The following is a 16,193-nucleotide window of genomic DNA, read 5'->3' as shown; positions in this document are numbered from 1 at the left end:
CCTTCAAGTGAAAAACAGATATGCAAAACAGAAAACAGACATCTCAGCAGAAAATGTTGCAGACTTACATGTAGCAGCCCAGTGATTACTGATACCTTCTGAGTTGGTATCCTCTGTAGACCATGGAGGTATTGTAAAATAATGTACAAGCGCATACAATACAGAATGTGTAATGTGAAAATGTTCCCCGTCTACTTCAATAAACATTACTACTTAAACAAGGTGTGAGAGCAGAACCTGAAACAGTGGGCTTGTGAAAGGATCAAGACTGCTTTAGTTTCAGGTTTGTTCAGTTCAGCAGCACTGGCATTAACAAACCACAGGCTCTTACCAGTTACAGAACAGGTGCAATCCTTTTTTTAGTTTATGTGTGATATATGAAACATGCGAGTCAATAACACAAAATGAGTCGATAAACAAAAAATGTTCACATAACCAATAGTTTGGCTTTATTTCAGGAAACAAACACATTTTGTCATTAAGACTTACATTTTGTTTGAGTCTAAAGACCCAAAGAGTTTTTAATAAAGTTGTTTTTTTGGTTAACGTTTTGTCATTTTAAAACAACTTCAAAGCAAACATGTTTCATTCAACAAAGAATAAAACAAACTACTACTGCATGTCACAACACAAGACTGAAGTGGTCAAAACTCACTCTGATTACCCTTATAACGGTGCAAAAAACCACGTCACAAACACAGCTCAACTTAACTTTTAGGACACAAGAGATCTGCACTATTTCACAAATTGGACTTTTTAAAAGCGCAATTATCATTTAATTAATAGCAAACATCGATAATATTGTTTTTGACGGTTACCCATTGGTAGTAAATCTCATAGTTCCTGAGGATAGCTTGGGGTGGGTTGTGGATATGTCCGCTGGTTTGTTACCTTTCCATTTAAATATACTACAGATCTACAGAGTAAAACCCGGATACCAAGTTACTTTTCAACAGGTATACAGGGCAACCAAAACCGAATTCCAGAAGTTTCCTTTGTTCTCTAGTTGTCATCAACCAGGAAATAAACAGGAGTGCAGCAGCTCCTTGCAAATAGAAAACATCACAGACGTTTCACCACCATAGAGATGATTTTGTAACAATCTGCCTCAGAGTGGCAACCTGAAGGATTCTTGTCTCTCTGACAAGACGTGCACTTGCAACACACTATCATAAAATCAGTAAGGCTGTGAGGCTAAGAGCCAGGTTTGTGAGGCAAAAAAAATCCCCAGATTCACCACATGCTCTTACATAATCATATATTCATATGTGTATATATATATATATATATATATATATATATATATATACTGTATATATACGTCTTCATTTTATTCGTACATTTACTTCAGTGTTCTGCCCAGAGCCTCGCTTCATGAGCAATCAGACTGAGTAGAATATGACATTAATTCAGAGTTCCAACCCCCCACCCCATCCCACCCCCCTCTTGCCTTGAAAATGCCTCACCAATCGTCATGGAAACTCATTCCGCATCACCATAGCTATGAACATGCTGCAGCATCTGGTGTGTGTGTGAGAGAGTGTGTGTGCGTGTGTGTGCCTGTGCGCAATTGTGTGTGTGGGCGTATTCAAGACATAGAGCAAGAATAATACTGTATATAGCTTAGATACATCTACAGTAAAAATCATTTCAGCCCGAGAGTGTTAGGGGGTGAAACTAAATCAGTAAATGTTTTCTTAACACTGTGTTGATGCCAACCCCTAGGCTGCCTTAAATCTGTGGTTATGCGAGTAGTCTGGATACAAGTGTCGATTATATATCTGAAAGTAGCTCCACTTCAATTCTCTATATTTACAGAGGTTTTAAGAGCCCGTACACAGCCAACCTTAAAGCAGATCTGTATCAACAGAGAGCAAGAAAGAAAGACAGAGAGAGGGAGAGAGAGAGCAGGAGAGAGAGCTAGAGTGAGCTCGTTTAACATCACAGAAAAGACGAGGGATAAGGAGTCCTTGTTTGTAGGTGTCTGTGCCCAGTATGGGAAAGCCGTGCCCACGGGCTACTCTTAGTAACACACAGTGTCACTAATATTATGGCAATATGTTGTCTTTCCTCTTTCTTTTAAATAAAACTAGGATTTTATATGTATATATATATAACTATATATATTAGTGATACTGTACATTTCATAAATATTTTTACAATCAAGAAATAGATACAATTTGTATCAACAAACAAAGGTCATTTCAAGACATTTAAGGCATGGTAGCTTGCTGCAGTTTTGGGAGGAAATGGAATTGGTTAGGGGTATAGACCATGACGTACTTTCATCCATCATCATAGGTGCCAAAGAGAGAACATGCATATCGAGCAATAGTCAATAAACAAAATGATTACTTAAAAAACACAATAGAAAACAAAACTAGTGTAAATAAAAACTACAATTGCTTTCAGTCAAATCTTTTAAGAAAAAAAAAAACCAACCGTCACAAATCATGATGCACACAATCACAGATATTTTCATTTTGGATTAAATAATCTCTGAAAGTTCGTCCTGTCATGCCGTAGGCAGGCGTCAGGTAAAGTAGCGTTACCAAATCCACTCCTTCACACCGAAGGTTGAAGTCAAGTCTTCCCTTGAAACGTAATCAGGAAAAAGGCTCTTTACACGCAATGAAAGTGTAGAGGTTGTGGGTTTTTTCTGGGAGGCTGGGGGGTGAGGGGGTGGGGGTGGAAGGGGACGCAGCAAGCCAACGGTAAGCCAAATGTCCGAAACAACCCAACGACAGCCTCTCGTCCCATGTGTGTGTGTGTCTCACAGGGAGAAACAGGTAGGCAGTGTGTCACACCTTCTCATGAGGTGACCGTAGGGGACGCAACGCGGCCAACACAAACCCCTCATGAAAACAAACCAAAGGAAGGAGAGACAAAAAGGACAGACTGACAGAAATAAACAACGAAAGAATGAAAGAGAAAGAAAGACAGAAACCAAAGTCAGCGACGTCCAGAATGTTCCTCTGGAGCAAGAACATTCAAGAAGAGTCCAAACAGCTGTCATTATAGGAGGGAAGGAATACGAGAGCTTGTCCCTCAGCATCAATAACGAAAGAGGTGCTTTTTGTTTCGCAAGCTCTCTGCTGACAAGATGCTCCCATCCCTCCCCCTACGACAGACAACCCCTCACACGGACACATCAAACTGCTCCAAAGCCTGACTCTCTGACACATCCTATGCATAACCATTACAAGACAAACAGCTGTGGATCGTTAGAGTCCTAACAGCATGCAAACTCGCCCCACCATTACCATCAACCTATGGCCACTTAGGTTGAACCTACAGCCATTATTATGCTATAAGCATAGCAGCCAGCTACACTGTACACAATTGGTGCCATAACCTTGACGTCCATTGACTAACCCCATCGTCTGTGTAAAACAAAACAAATAAACAAAGTTCACATCACACTTTTGATTACATGTTTTCTTCTCTTTTTTGGCATTGTTTCAAGCAGCTTACAATTGTCTTTCAAAAATGGCTTCATGTGGTTGTGTCTTTGCATGTCAATATGTAAATGTTGAGGCTTTCAAAATGTGTCTGCACAATGGTATGTGAGTGAGCGAGTGTTTCTGTGTGTGTTGGTGCCTTTGCTGAGACCAAATTATGCACTGGTCCATTTGGCTTTCAACTCACTCAAACTCTACCAAAAATAAAGTGGCAGAATCTGACCGATGATCTTGGAGAGAAAAATAAAACTCTAAATACTGATCTATTTATCAAGCTTGAACATGTACTGTACACAAGGAAACCTCTCTAAAACACAAACGGTCATGGGAGAAGTCCTTCCCTGATAAGGCAATAGAGTTCCCGATAAGAGTTACCATGTCATGCTCTGAGGTACATCCGCATTCCTGTCCCGACTTCAAATTATTATTTGCACAAAAAGGTTCCTCAGTCACAATGTACTTGCAAAGATGCTGAGTCACTTTGCATATACACATTATTCAGTCATTGCTTCCTCATTTGTCTTCAAACCACCGATGCAGAGGAGCAGAAACACTTTAGTCATTGGGTCATTCCACGTCAATTCAACCAGGGCCCATGCACTTAGGTCTCAATATTCTGAAAAAATTACCTATGTTACCCAGGAGACACACTGCAAAATCGTCACGTTTGGTCTGGATGATCCTGCATGGTCATAGCTGTCCCTCAAAGTTGATCAAATTTTTATTGGAGTTTTTGGTTTAGTTCTTGTGCTATGGGCTTGTGAACTTTGACAAAAAAAAGAGGCCGAACAAAATCGACACCGCCCTCCCCCTGTAAAACTGGCTGTATCTTGGAAAGTATTTCATAAAACATAAGAGTAATTTTACAGTGTGAATTTTTTCAGAATTTTTGAGACCTAAGTGCGTGGGCCCTGGTTGAATTGACGTGGAATGACCCCATTCCTATTTCGGACATGCAGGAGGATTCTACGTCAAAGAAACACTTCACAGACTTATTCCTGCTTCTGTCGACCTCTACTTCAACCTCTACTCAGCGCTTGAAAAGGAACAATAGTGGTGATGTCCACACTTCAGTCTTAAACTATAAGGCCGAGACGCCAGTAAGGCCACACTGCTCAACCTCACCTCAACTAGAACACTCATGGAATCGACTCACTCAGTCCACCACATCAACAATGTCACATGTCTAACTGTGTATGTAGATTTGTGCACGGGCTTCATTAAGCATTTCTTTACAGACGATAGCTAGCGGTTAAACTCCCGAAGATTTCTGCTGTGGAATTTGTATTGATGCATACCACAGCATGGCTAGCTCCAAAGAAGTACTCACACTCAAACTGTTTGCTGATGTTGGTGTGTTGTGAGGTTCCATTTCTCCTCCTAGCTCATCGCTTCATAAATAACAATGGTGCTCTACTACGTTTGGTGCAGGTCTTAGTGACAATCTACGAATCATTCCTTACAAGCACACTGTTTTCTAAAGTTGCATGCCATTTTCATTCAATAGTACCATGTAATGGAATATATCTCTATCTCAATAAGCCTGGACAAATACATGATTCCTATTAAAGCCAGTTACTGTTACCAGTCTGACCAGCTTGATATGACAGAATGCAAGAGTCCTCCTATAAATTCAAAGGTGCCTCACTGACCTATGCAGCTACAAGACAATGACGGAATGTCGGGGCATTTCCGAAACATCGCGTCTCATCCACTGGTCAACAATAAAAACCAACAGGAGTTCAGACCTGGCCTAGTCCGAGCTGTAAGGCAGAAATCTACTCTTTGCAAAACAGGTGTAAGAATCGACACGGTTTGCAAAACGTGCAAAAACACCCTCGTCTGTTTCATTTCAGACATCAAAAATAGATCATGATTACATCTGTGTCTAACGAGACAATAAATTGGCCAGTTAAGCTCAGAAAAATGAGCTTTTGTAGCTAGTCTAAATCCATTTAGATGATTGTGGTACTAATGCAAAAATGCTGGGCATGCACGTTAATACGCAAAAATACTTATTGGAATAAATACAAAACACGATTAAGATAATTACAATACTTCACAGGATTGCTATCTGTAGGATCCCGGAGAAAACAGAGCTTTCAGTCCAGATTCAGACGATTTTAAAAGACAAGCAACATATTGAAATATATATATACTGTATATATATATATATATATATATATATATATACTGACTGTAGATATTTCGTACAACACCAGATTCTTATTTCCATTTGCTAGCAAATCTCTCCTGTGTCTCCTGTCTCTCCCTGACCCCTGCAGGCGTGGGCAGTCACGGGCAGACGTGAGCGGACGCGGTGAGGTTGCCAGCCCACCTTCAGTGGCGCAGCTTGGAGACGATGAGTGCGGCCAGCTGCTGGGGGTCGGTGAGGTGCGGGTTCTTCTCCATGACCGTGTGGACTACGTAGGCTGGGAAGATGTTGCAGAGGTTTCGGTAGGTTTGGTATTGGTGCTCGGGGATGGGGTGGCGTTCCTGCTGGTCCATCGGGTGTCCGGCGCCGCTGGCCTGGTGCGACGGAGGTGGCGGGGTGTCCCAGGGCGAGCGCCAGATCTGCTCCATCTTCTCGGGCATGCTACGCACCATGACGCGCTCGCAACAAGGCATGAGGCCGCTGCCGGTCAGGCCGTAGCCGCCATAGCCGTACGGCTGCTCGTTGATGCCGCAGGGCAGTGGGTCCCAGCTGGCGTGCTGCTCGCGGCACAGCGGTGGCCTCCGCTGGCGCTGCGGGTTGCTCTCGTATAGCCGCGAGTCGGAGATGCTGTCCATGCGCGTCATGCCCAGCGAGCGGCCCTGCGGCGCCGGACACGACGCGGTCGACGTCAGCACCGACGCCGAGGGCGGCAGCACGTTCTGCGGCAGCTGCGGGTAGTCGCCGGGGCAGCTGGAACGGGCGCCCACCACTGCGTGCTGCACATGGGGCACCAGGTGGGCCGACGTCTGCTTGCGGGGGCCCGGCTTGGGCTCGTCCGAGCCGTAGCTCTGCACGCGCGTCAGCGCCTCGTGGTGGAAGCCGTGCGCAAAGGCCTGCAGCCGCGACTGCGACGCCGACTGCGTCTGGGCCATTGACGGCGGAGGCTGCTGTTGTGACTGACCCTTCATGCCCCCGCCGCCATCGTCCATGGATCCCTCCATGGAGCTCAGGTACGGGTCCCCGTAGGAGGAGAACGAGTCGGACGAGTGGCTGCGGCAGGGCTCGGGACACAGGCTCGGCGGGCGGCTGGGGTAAGTGCCGGCCCCACCACCACCACCACCACCGGGCTCCGGCTGTTCCAGGCTGCAGAAGCTGTCCAGGCCCTGCATGCTGCCCAGGCTCATAGTGGAGAAGTCGCTGAGCATGGAGTAGTAGCCGTGGTCACTCACCACCGAGTCGTACTTGGGGAAGGGCTCGCCGTAGGCCACCGAGGCGCCGTGGCTGTTGGTCACCAGGATGGGCGGGTACCCGACGCTGCCCGCGTGCTCCAGCAGGCTGTGGGTGAAGTGCATGGAGCCCGGCACGGGGCTGCTTGCCGAGCGCGTGTTGAGCGCGCCAGCAGCCGCGTGGCTCTTGGCCGGCGGCATGGTGGGCACGCTGAGCGCCGTCACAAGCGACGGCACCGAGCTGGCCTCGGCCTTCCGCGCCGGACACAGCCGCTCCTCCGGCTCACATGCCACCGAGCGGATGCTGGGGTCCGACTGGCGTTTGGGCGCCACACGCTTGGCCTCCGAGCCTGCCTCACCCTTGGAGGTGATGCTGCCCGTGGTCCCGCACTTGGCCAGGGCTCCCTCGCTCATTGTCTTGACCGCCGAGAGTTTGGCGAAGGCACGGAGCTCGTCGGCCACTGACCGCTGTGGCTGGTTGGCCCTTTCGGGGTGGTAGTACTTGCACTTGTGACCGTAGGTGCATTTCTTTCCTGCACAGACATTAGAAAGAGAAGCAATGGGGTCCAATGAGATCTATCGTATAAAAAAACTCACTAATTAAAAGGCCACCAGTAATTATGATTCAGTTTATGGCCAATCATCTTTTAATCTCCTAGCTTAATGATGTATAACATATCATTCATAATGATAAATAGCAGGAAAAGGACAATTGTACTGAGAACATGTTCTGTTCAAGTCAACAATATGGGGAAGTTTACAATTTTAACTAAATCTAACTCAACAGACATTCAAATCTGTCTGTAAGCTTTTGACCTGACTATTCAAACCTAGTGATTCAATATGGGCAATTAACATAATAAATTCTAATCCAGTTTTGTGATACTAAACGATTGATAACTCATTAAACAAGCCTAGGCTTTCCATCTACCCTACTATATCTTGAATTGTGAATGAAAACCCTCAAAATGTTCTCAAAATAACAGTTACCCTACACACCAAAAAGATATATAATCTACCTCTGTTGTTGTGAGCAGAGTAATTATTTTGTCAACTGTTTCTAAAGACATCATGAGGCAGTGTCAGATATTAATATTGATTTAGGAAATCCACTTTACGTTTGCACACTCTGTGGCCTATTTTCTAAAAGAACCATTAACACACCACTGACATCTGCACAAAAAAACGTATATTAACCATTTAATAAATGATTTTAAGCTATGATTTAATAGAGATGTTTGGTTTACTCATACCTTTAGTCCAGGCTGAAAGATAGAGAGGGAAGCAATATTAAAATGAAAGTAACTTTGTTGTGCTTTCAGATAGACGATATTCTAACACATATAAATACTGAATGCAGACAGGAAGCAAGCTGTACGAGATATATTTGGTCATAGCCATTTTGTAGATGATGATTACATCAAGACTGACAACGCTGCCATCCTAAGCAGTACATTGAGATCTACGCTCAGATTTATATCATTTGTCAAGAGAACATGACACTTTGCACAGGAAAGGCCACTGAGGTCACAAATCATTCACAGCTTTCTGTTTACAGTGGTGGTGATTGCTTGCACAGAGGGGTGTTGTGCTCCTTCTGCGATTTTTATGCCTGTGTTTGTAAAATATTGTCATTGTCAGATGGCGCTTGTGGTAAAAAAAAAAAAGGTGACTTATAATGTGAAAGTTGGCACTGTCACCTCTTAGTGCTAAAAAGCCAGGAATACAATAACCAGGCGTCAGGGTATTGAGCTTTTTCACATAATATCATATTTCTGTTAATGGCACACTAAGTAACGTACCGGGTAATCACCTAATAATTTACTATAATCATAAACTCATAATGTAATCATATTTTTGATAATTACAACAATGTTGTATCATTGTTCATAAAAACGAATGTACCTTGTGGCCATTATATAATACCTGTCAGGTGAAGTAGTGTTCAGGTCATAAAAAATATCAGTCTCATAAATTAGATATTCAATTTAGTATTGTGAAACCACGGATTAAACATTCCAACTGCAGGTGTTCTCTGGGTAAATAAATGATCCCCGTGTGGTTAAACCATCTCGGATCATGAGTACTCTTGGTACCGTCTCAAAACGGCCTGACCAGACCATCCCTAAAGTCAGGCGAACAGGCGGACCCGTGATTTGATCCACACGCAAAGCAAAGGCAATGGACAGATAAAGCAGGACAGGAGCTGCAGGGTGGCTACTCACCGTAAGGACAAGGCTGCTTCTTGTGCTCAGGGACCACCGGACGCTTCCGTAGGAAGTTCTCTAAACTGGGACCATGTCTTCCTAGAGGGTCATCCGGAGGCATAAACCTACATGAAACAAATAAACCTTTTTTTTAATCTACTTCCCATCTAATGATATCAATACATCTTCACAGAATAAAATGTGAATTTCCACAGGGTAGATACACAGAGGGATTCTTATTATGTTTCCAAGTCCAGAGGTTATGTTGTGATTTCGTGGGACTTATAAGTTAATAACAACAGGCACGTCAATAAAGCTGTTCCGGTCGGAGCCAGTTGAAGATTAAACAGAGGGTCTAACGCAGGAATCAGAGGGAGAGAGGCCCTGAAAGGAGCCAGTAACCGTGGAAACTCGGCAGGCTTACTTGTCATTGACAAAGGAGAACATGAGGAGGCGTTCCTCGATGAACTTCTTCCATTCCGGCTTCTCGTTCTGAAGGTCGCGGTAGTTGTCGTTGGAGACGATGATGCCGTCGGAGTCGCAGGCGAGCTTGACGATGAAGCGGTCATCATAGCACACCACGCGGCGTCCCTGAACGCGGCGGGAGGGGGTGAACACCAGGATCTTCTCTTTCTCCAGCTTCCGGAGAATCTCCTGATCTGCTCACGCCAAACACAAAACAGTCACACTGAAATGTAAAGAAACTTCTTAAAACTTCATCTTAAAATGAATCTAATAAAAATGGCACAAACGGGTACTAAGGATTATAGGGGCTATGTGGAGTGAGCAAAAGTGTTTTGTCAAAATATGTTCAGACTAGTGCCTCTAAACCTACTAGTACTAGTACAGAATGGTACTTCTAAAATACAAAGCTTTCTCTTGGCTACAGTCAAAAATAATATTATGATATGCTAGTGGATTGTTTCATGGTCCAAATGCCTTAGACATGGCTGTTGATGTGCAGTGAAATTTCTGTGCTTTGCTGATTGTCTGTTAGCTGTTGTAAAAAGACACTTTCTTCTAAATCGAGTGGGGGAAAAAAAAAACTGTTTCCACTCTCCTACGGTGATGTTTTTCCGAGACACGTGGACACACACTCAAACACGTGCACCACTCGTGGCGGGCTACCTGTGATGGGGGCGTCGGGTCTGGACTGCTCTTTCCTCCACGCAGGCACAAACACTGTGATGTCTTTGTGGCCTTTCTCCAGGAACCAATCCACTGCCAGCTGAATCCCCATGCAGGAGAAAACCTCTTTGTTTCCATGGCTACAAAACATTACAAGACAAAATTACATACTTACATAGAGCCTTGCTCCCAAAGATTGCCAAAATCAAAACCAAAATATTTAATGGCCCTAAAAGTCTGACTGATGAAAACTAGAGGAAAAATGCTTTTAAAGAAGTGTGTGGATTAGGCTCCATAGACCATGCTGGATAAGTATCGGACAATCACATCTGCTGATATTGCATTAGCATGCCATTAAACCATAAAACCATTACAGCACTCAAACCAGTATACAAAAGCAGAGTAAAATGATAACCTTCTGAAACCAAGCTATGCTCCCAAAATGTTCCAGGTAGTCTTTGCTATTACAACTATACTAAACACATTAAGTGAAGTCAAGTCACTTTATTTATATAGCACATTTAAAACAACAGAAGTTAACCCAAACTGCTTTACAGTTGAGGCAGTTAAGAGTTGACAAGACCTCTAGTTGACAAGAACTCTATATGACAGAAGAATAAAGAAACATACCTCATGGCTACATTGGAGCCATCAATGACGATTGGTCTCAGGTTGTCCGAGCTATCCACGGACTCCTCCTCCAGCGAGGCCTCTGGGCTGACCGCCTCCTTGACCCCGGGGCCGTGGGGGGCCAATGTGGCCTGCCCCAAACCCCCCTGGGCCTCCAGCTCGCCCTTGTTGCCCAGTCTGACCAGTTCGGCGAGCACGTCATTGATGAGCGCCCCGGAGCCCAGCTTGCCGAGCACAGACTCCACCTGCTCGCCCGAGTAGCCCAGCTTGAGCGCGAAGTCCATCTTGGACTGGTAGTCGCGCTCGCTGGCCTGCCGTGCTGGGCCCCCTGCTGGGGCTCCAGGGCCAGCGCGACTGCCGTCCTCGGCCCTTAGCTCCTGCAGAGTGCTGCTCTGGCTGAAGCTGGGCCGGTCCAGGCAGGGTGACCGGCACAGCTGCCGGTGAGGCTTGGTTGCCATTAGTGGCTCTCTCCTCCTGCCCGTTCCAACCCCTCCTCCTCCTCCTCCAGCCCCTGCTGCTGCCCCCGCGCCCCCTCCCTCACCGGCCTTGGCCTGTTGCTCCGCCTCGCTCTCCGAGCTGCTCCTCTCCTCCTCCTCCTCCTCCTCCTCCTCTCTGCCCTCCCCTCCCTCTTCCTCCTCCTCGTCCTCCTCCTCCTCAGAATCTGCGGCGGTGGCGGTGGCGGTCGCTGCGGCGGCTGTGACTGTGGCTGCAGTAGCGGCCGATAGTGTCGGCAACAGCTCGCGGCGCGGCGCTCGTGGCTCCATCCTGGGCCGCTGCTGCAGCATGGCCCACGCGGCGGTCACCTGAGCCTCTCCGCCCTGCAGCACCACGGCATGCTCGCGGAGCGTCAGCACAGCGCCTGTCTCATATTCGATGGCCGAGTGCAGTGTCTGCAGCCTCCGGTGCAGGGACAGAGTCAAGCGCACTCGACGGTGGTGGGCAGGAGCAATCAGGGACACTATGTACTCCTGAGGAGAGGAGAGGTGTGGGGGGGGGGGGGGGGTGAAAGAAAGGGAAAAAAGAACAGAGAGAGGGGGAGAGTGAGAGAGAGAGGGCGGACAGAATGAATGATGATCAGCACTTGTTCCAGAGTCGCACCACAGCAATATAATGACACCATCATCATCATCATCAAGCACCTGTCAATCACAATGAAGCCATGACAGTTTCCCGTGGAATGTAATTGAGTATACAGTACAGGACAACCTGCTATCTTTCACGACACTGCTTTTCATCAATATACCAGCTCACCAAATCTCTATTGAACAAAAGGTTCAAACAAACCTAACAGTGACAGTAACAGTGTTCTTGAACAGAACATTGCCAGGGTACAAGTGGGGCATCAGAAATAGCCTGAAGAATATCAGGTTCTATCAACTCTGTACCGTAATACTGAGTGAAACTGAACTCTGAGTTATTTGATTTATTCAGCAGATCTTTCCATGTGCTCCTGCATTTATTTCACAATTCTATTTTTATGAGCACAAATGACAGTGTTATCTATCCGAGAGTGAGTAAATGGGCAGATTGCTTGATGGTCTAACTGCTCCATGCAAAAAGCCCAAACCTGCAGGCTTTTACTAAGTGGCGAAAGGAGATAATAGCGGTGCTTGTGCGTGCGTTGGGGCAGCACATGCGTGTTTCCCCCGTCGCACGCACAAACAGATACCGCCATCCAGCACTGAGAGCTCTGCTCATGACACTGGTTGCCTAGCAACGCTGCACTGTCATCAGCTAACTGCTTTTTAGCAGTCACGACTAACACAACACACAGTCCGTCGTTCTCTAGGCAGCCCTGGAACACCAACACACACACACACACACACACACACACACACACACACACACACACACACACACACACACACACACACACACACACACACACACACACACACACACACACACACACACACACACACACACACACTTTCTCTCTCTTGAGCTTTTCTAAAAACAAAACAAACATCCGCATTAAAGGAACAGCTTATCACAGATAGAGGCAGACCTTGCATAAATCTATTAGTTTGAGCAATTGGGATGGAATTAGTATAAGAAAAAAAAGCTTATGGAGAAAAACAGAACACATCAGGGGAAATCACCAGCTTACGACACATGCAGAACTCCCCCTCTGCTTTCTCTTTCTCTCGCTCCCTCCCTCCCCCCCTATCTCTCCTTCTCTCGCTCCCTCTCTACTGAGAGAGAGAAAAAAAAATGCAGCATGCTGAATAAAGGAGTTCCCTGAAATCGTGACACAGCCTGTGCTCAGGGTTGCTCGTCGTGCCGCTGCGCTCGAACAGCTCACTTTACACTGAGGAAGAGCAGCGCGCTCCTCCGGCAGAACTAAAGCCAGTGTCATCATCAGGAATGTTCACCTTCAGAACTAACAATGCGCCTGATTCTACAATGACGTGTTTATAAATCATGACTAGGTAGTAGTGGTGGTCAGCTTAACAATATGGTGAGGAAGACTGAATGTATAAGAAAGATTGGGGGAGCATTTTAAAGGAAGGCTGAGAGACTCTCTGCTTCCCCTGAATTCAAAGCCAATTTTATAAAAGTATCCTAATAGCTTAGCCAATGAATAATTTGGTGTTATTTGAAATTGCAAATAGTCAATAAGTCTGAGCCTTTCAGTGCACAACAATTTTGTATCTCCTTTTGTCCATGTCTGTGCTTTGGAGTCTTGGTTTTTAGATTGCCAGATAAAGGCCTAAACAAACTGTTCTAGTGGACAGAACCCAGCAACATTCACCATGCAACTGCCACATCATTTCATCATAAATGAGAGATCCTTTTACTCCCAACTCCTTCTCAGTGACTAACTGTGCTTTTCTGGGACCACTTCTTCAATTCTTAATCTCTTCACTGCTCTTATGTCTTCTCCTTTCCTCTGTTCCCCTCAACACATCCCCATCACAGGCTGAGACCCAGCAAGGCCACAGAGCTTTCAAGCACCACTCCAACACACACACACACACACACACACACACACACAGGTTTGTTTCATAGCAACAAGTGGAATCAGATCCTCAGTGGAGCTGCATTGCATGCTCAATTCAGGCCCGGTTTGCCTGTGTGCAGCAGCATTTTATATAGCAAGGTACATGACTGATGAATTGCAATGGCAATGTGGACAACTACACTTGCACAAAGTATCAGAGATGAATAACAAATTGGTTGTGCATAACAGACGACTTTATGCAACAAAAAAACACACACACTTCCAATAGCCTACCTTACGATAATGATATCAAAGCAATTTGCTGATGCGTTAAATGTCAACAAGCGTTAAAAGAAAATAACGTGGACAAAATGTTTTCCTATGCCTTTATACATTATACTCATTCAGTAAATCTAGTTCAATCGATGATACATTGCTGGTTGACATTGCAGTATTAGCAAAAGTCACGGAAATAACCACAGCTGGCCTGATGTAGAGAATGTCTATGATCCGTGAGTAGGACGTCATTATTAGTCAGCTGCATCTCCAAATATAAAATACAACTTTGTCTACATAAAACCACAGGAACTACTCGGTGTTTTAAAGGCAACCCAAGGCTAAATTGAATGGCATGAACATCACGATGTCCATGGGAATGCAGCTGCCAAATGTCAGATGAGATGCAGTGTTAATTGTGACCAAGCAGAAGACAATTTCCAAAAGGTGACCACTGTGTTGACAACACAGCGGTACTAGTAAACGATGTAGCTTGCTAGCCACATCAGAGCAAATTAAGATACGGTTGAAAACACAAGTCGTGAGCATCGTGCCATATGTATAACGTTAGCTATCGTTAGCTAGTGTTACTTTAAGCTAGCTCAAAAACATAATGGATTTGTACATTACTCGTGCGCATTATCACTATATAAACACAGCAACTTCAAAAACTGTTGATAGGAGTCCATTGAGAATTGTCATACTTAACCGAACATAAAAGCACAACACATAACATTAGATAACATTACTTACAGTTCTGATTTGTTCAATTTAGCTAGCAAGTAACTTGCTCTACAAAGGTAAGCAATGCTGCCTGGCTAATATTAGCCAGCTAACTACAAGAACACTGAACAACGTTGTCTACTGCTAGCTAACAATATAGCTGCATAAAGCAATGGGCTAAATGTTCATAAAGGAAAAGAACAGTTTACAGCATGCTCTTACTTTAGCTTTGACGCAGTCATCCTCGTTGCCGTCCTGAATAATTACAGTGATACTGTTGCTTGAGTTGCTTCCATTAGCACTGTCGCAGTTTGACTCAGCGGAGCAGTAGCTGACCCTAACCCGGAAAACACGCTCGATATGCGGGATGGAGCGCTGTAGCAAAGGGCCTGCACTTGCGGGCGCTGCCAGCTCCAAAACCATTTATTATAGTAATTTTGCAACCGATGATCACAGCGCACACCTGCAATGGAACGAACTGAGTGCAGCGTGCGGTTTCACGAGCCAGATCTAAAGAAAATAAGTGAAATCAAGTTTTTATTATCCCCAACATAACGGCAAACAAATAGCGCTGGTGAAATATCATCCATCATCTCCTCCCTTCATCACTCGGGCTGCCTCCCCACAGACTGTATCTTAGCAACAAGTCGGACGCCCCCTGTCGCTGTTCTAGTGGCAAAGGGAGTTGTAGGTGCGTGTACAGAGCGTTCAAAAAGTAGCCAATCTCGAACAAATGCCGCCAACGTTTAGGGTTGCATAGAATGGATACAGTAGCCTATACAAACAAACTAAAACATACCAAGCTTTATGTCAAGCAAAACAAATGCAACAAAAACCTACGGACGTGCATAATTTCCTAAAAACAATATCGTAAACGTAATTCCAACCATTTCGTTCGAAAATTCTAAAACAACGATGTTTTTTTATTACTTCAAAATAACATTTGATGAATGAACCCTACATTTTTCAGTAGCTATAGGTGTGTAGATTTGAACAAAATCTAGCCTACTGTTTTACTGCTACACTGTTTACATGCCAAATAAGCACATGCATAACCCTCCTGCCTTCCACAGTCTGGATTGTGGCTAGCTAATACTGGCTGTAACCCTATTACTTCAACCTATTCTTGCACTGATATAGTTTTTATATTACTTTGTCTACATTATTCTCTTACATGTGCATATTTATTGTATGCTGGTCTCTACACTTTATTCTTGCACTGTTGCACTGTTGGACTTACTTAATTGCACCATCAGTGATTACCATGCCATGATACTCACTCATAGAGCACCTTATACAGGCTCAGTCCCTACCCACACAAAAAAAAGGCAATGTGTCAAGGAATTTAATCTGTGCTGTCTATGCAACCGGTCCAAAAAGTATGACTTTTGGCTTTCTACACGACACGTGCACTTATTTGGGGCAGCCGTGGCTAGCTACTGG

At 45.1% G+C, this 16,193-nt stretch overlaps 1 protein-coding gene across 1 annotated transcript; it reads right to left on the bottom strand.

Annotated features, from left to right (window-relative positions):
* Window positions 1-5,667: 5,667 nt before the first annotated feature.
* Window positions 5,668-15,335, bottom strand: zc3h12b (zinc finger CCCH-type containing 12B). The gene is made up of 6 exons (XM_076273839.1): window positions 14,973-15,335; window positions 10,808-11,775; window positions 10,178-10,317; window positions 9,474-9,708; window positions 9,068-9,174; window positions 5,668-7,375 (listed from the first exon to the last, which is right to left on the bottom strand). Exons 1-6 carry the CDS (start codon window positions 15,171-15,173, stop codon window positions 5,802-5,804), a joined length of 3,225 nt encoding a protein of 1,074 aa, XP_076129954.1. The 5' UTR covers window positions 15,174-15,335; the 3' UTR covers window positions 5,668-5,801.
* Between the last annotated feature and the right edge of the window lie 858 nt (window positions 15,336-16,193).

This window comes from Alosa pseudoharengus, unplaced genomic scaffold, assembly GCF_046254945.1.
Source record: "Alosa pseudoharengus isolate Yale_2024_CS ecotype anadromous, Long Island Sound unplaced genomic scaffold, YU_APseudo_1.1 YU_APseudo_1.1_scf_8, whole genome shotgun sequence".
Taxonomy (NCBI): Eukaryota; Metazoa; Chordata; class Actinopteri; order Clupeiformes; family Clupeidae; genus Alosa; species Alosa pseudoharengus.
The sequence above is the reverse complement of the archived record's forward strand: the minus strand, read 5'-3'. Positions and strand labels throughout refer to the sequence as shown.

Bases quoted from the DNA above. Each gene is read 5' to 3' on its own strand.
- zc3h12b (XM_076273839.1), bottom strand. From the start codon at position 15,173: ATGGTTTTGGAGCTGGCAGCGCCCGCAAGTGCAGGCCCTTTGCTACAG. The intron at 10,318-10,807 runs GTATGTTTCTTT...AATGTTTTGTAG, and splicing joins GGCTCCAATGTAGCCATGAG to CCATGGAAACAAAGAGGTTT. The intron at 9,175-9,473 runs GTAAGCCTGCCG...TGTTTCATGTAG, and splicing joins TTCTCCTTTGTCAATGACAA to GTTTATGCCTCCGGATGACC.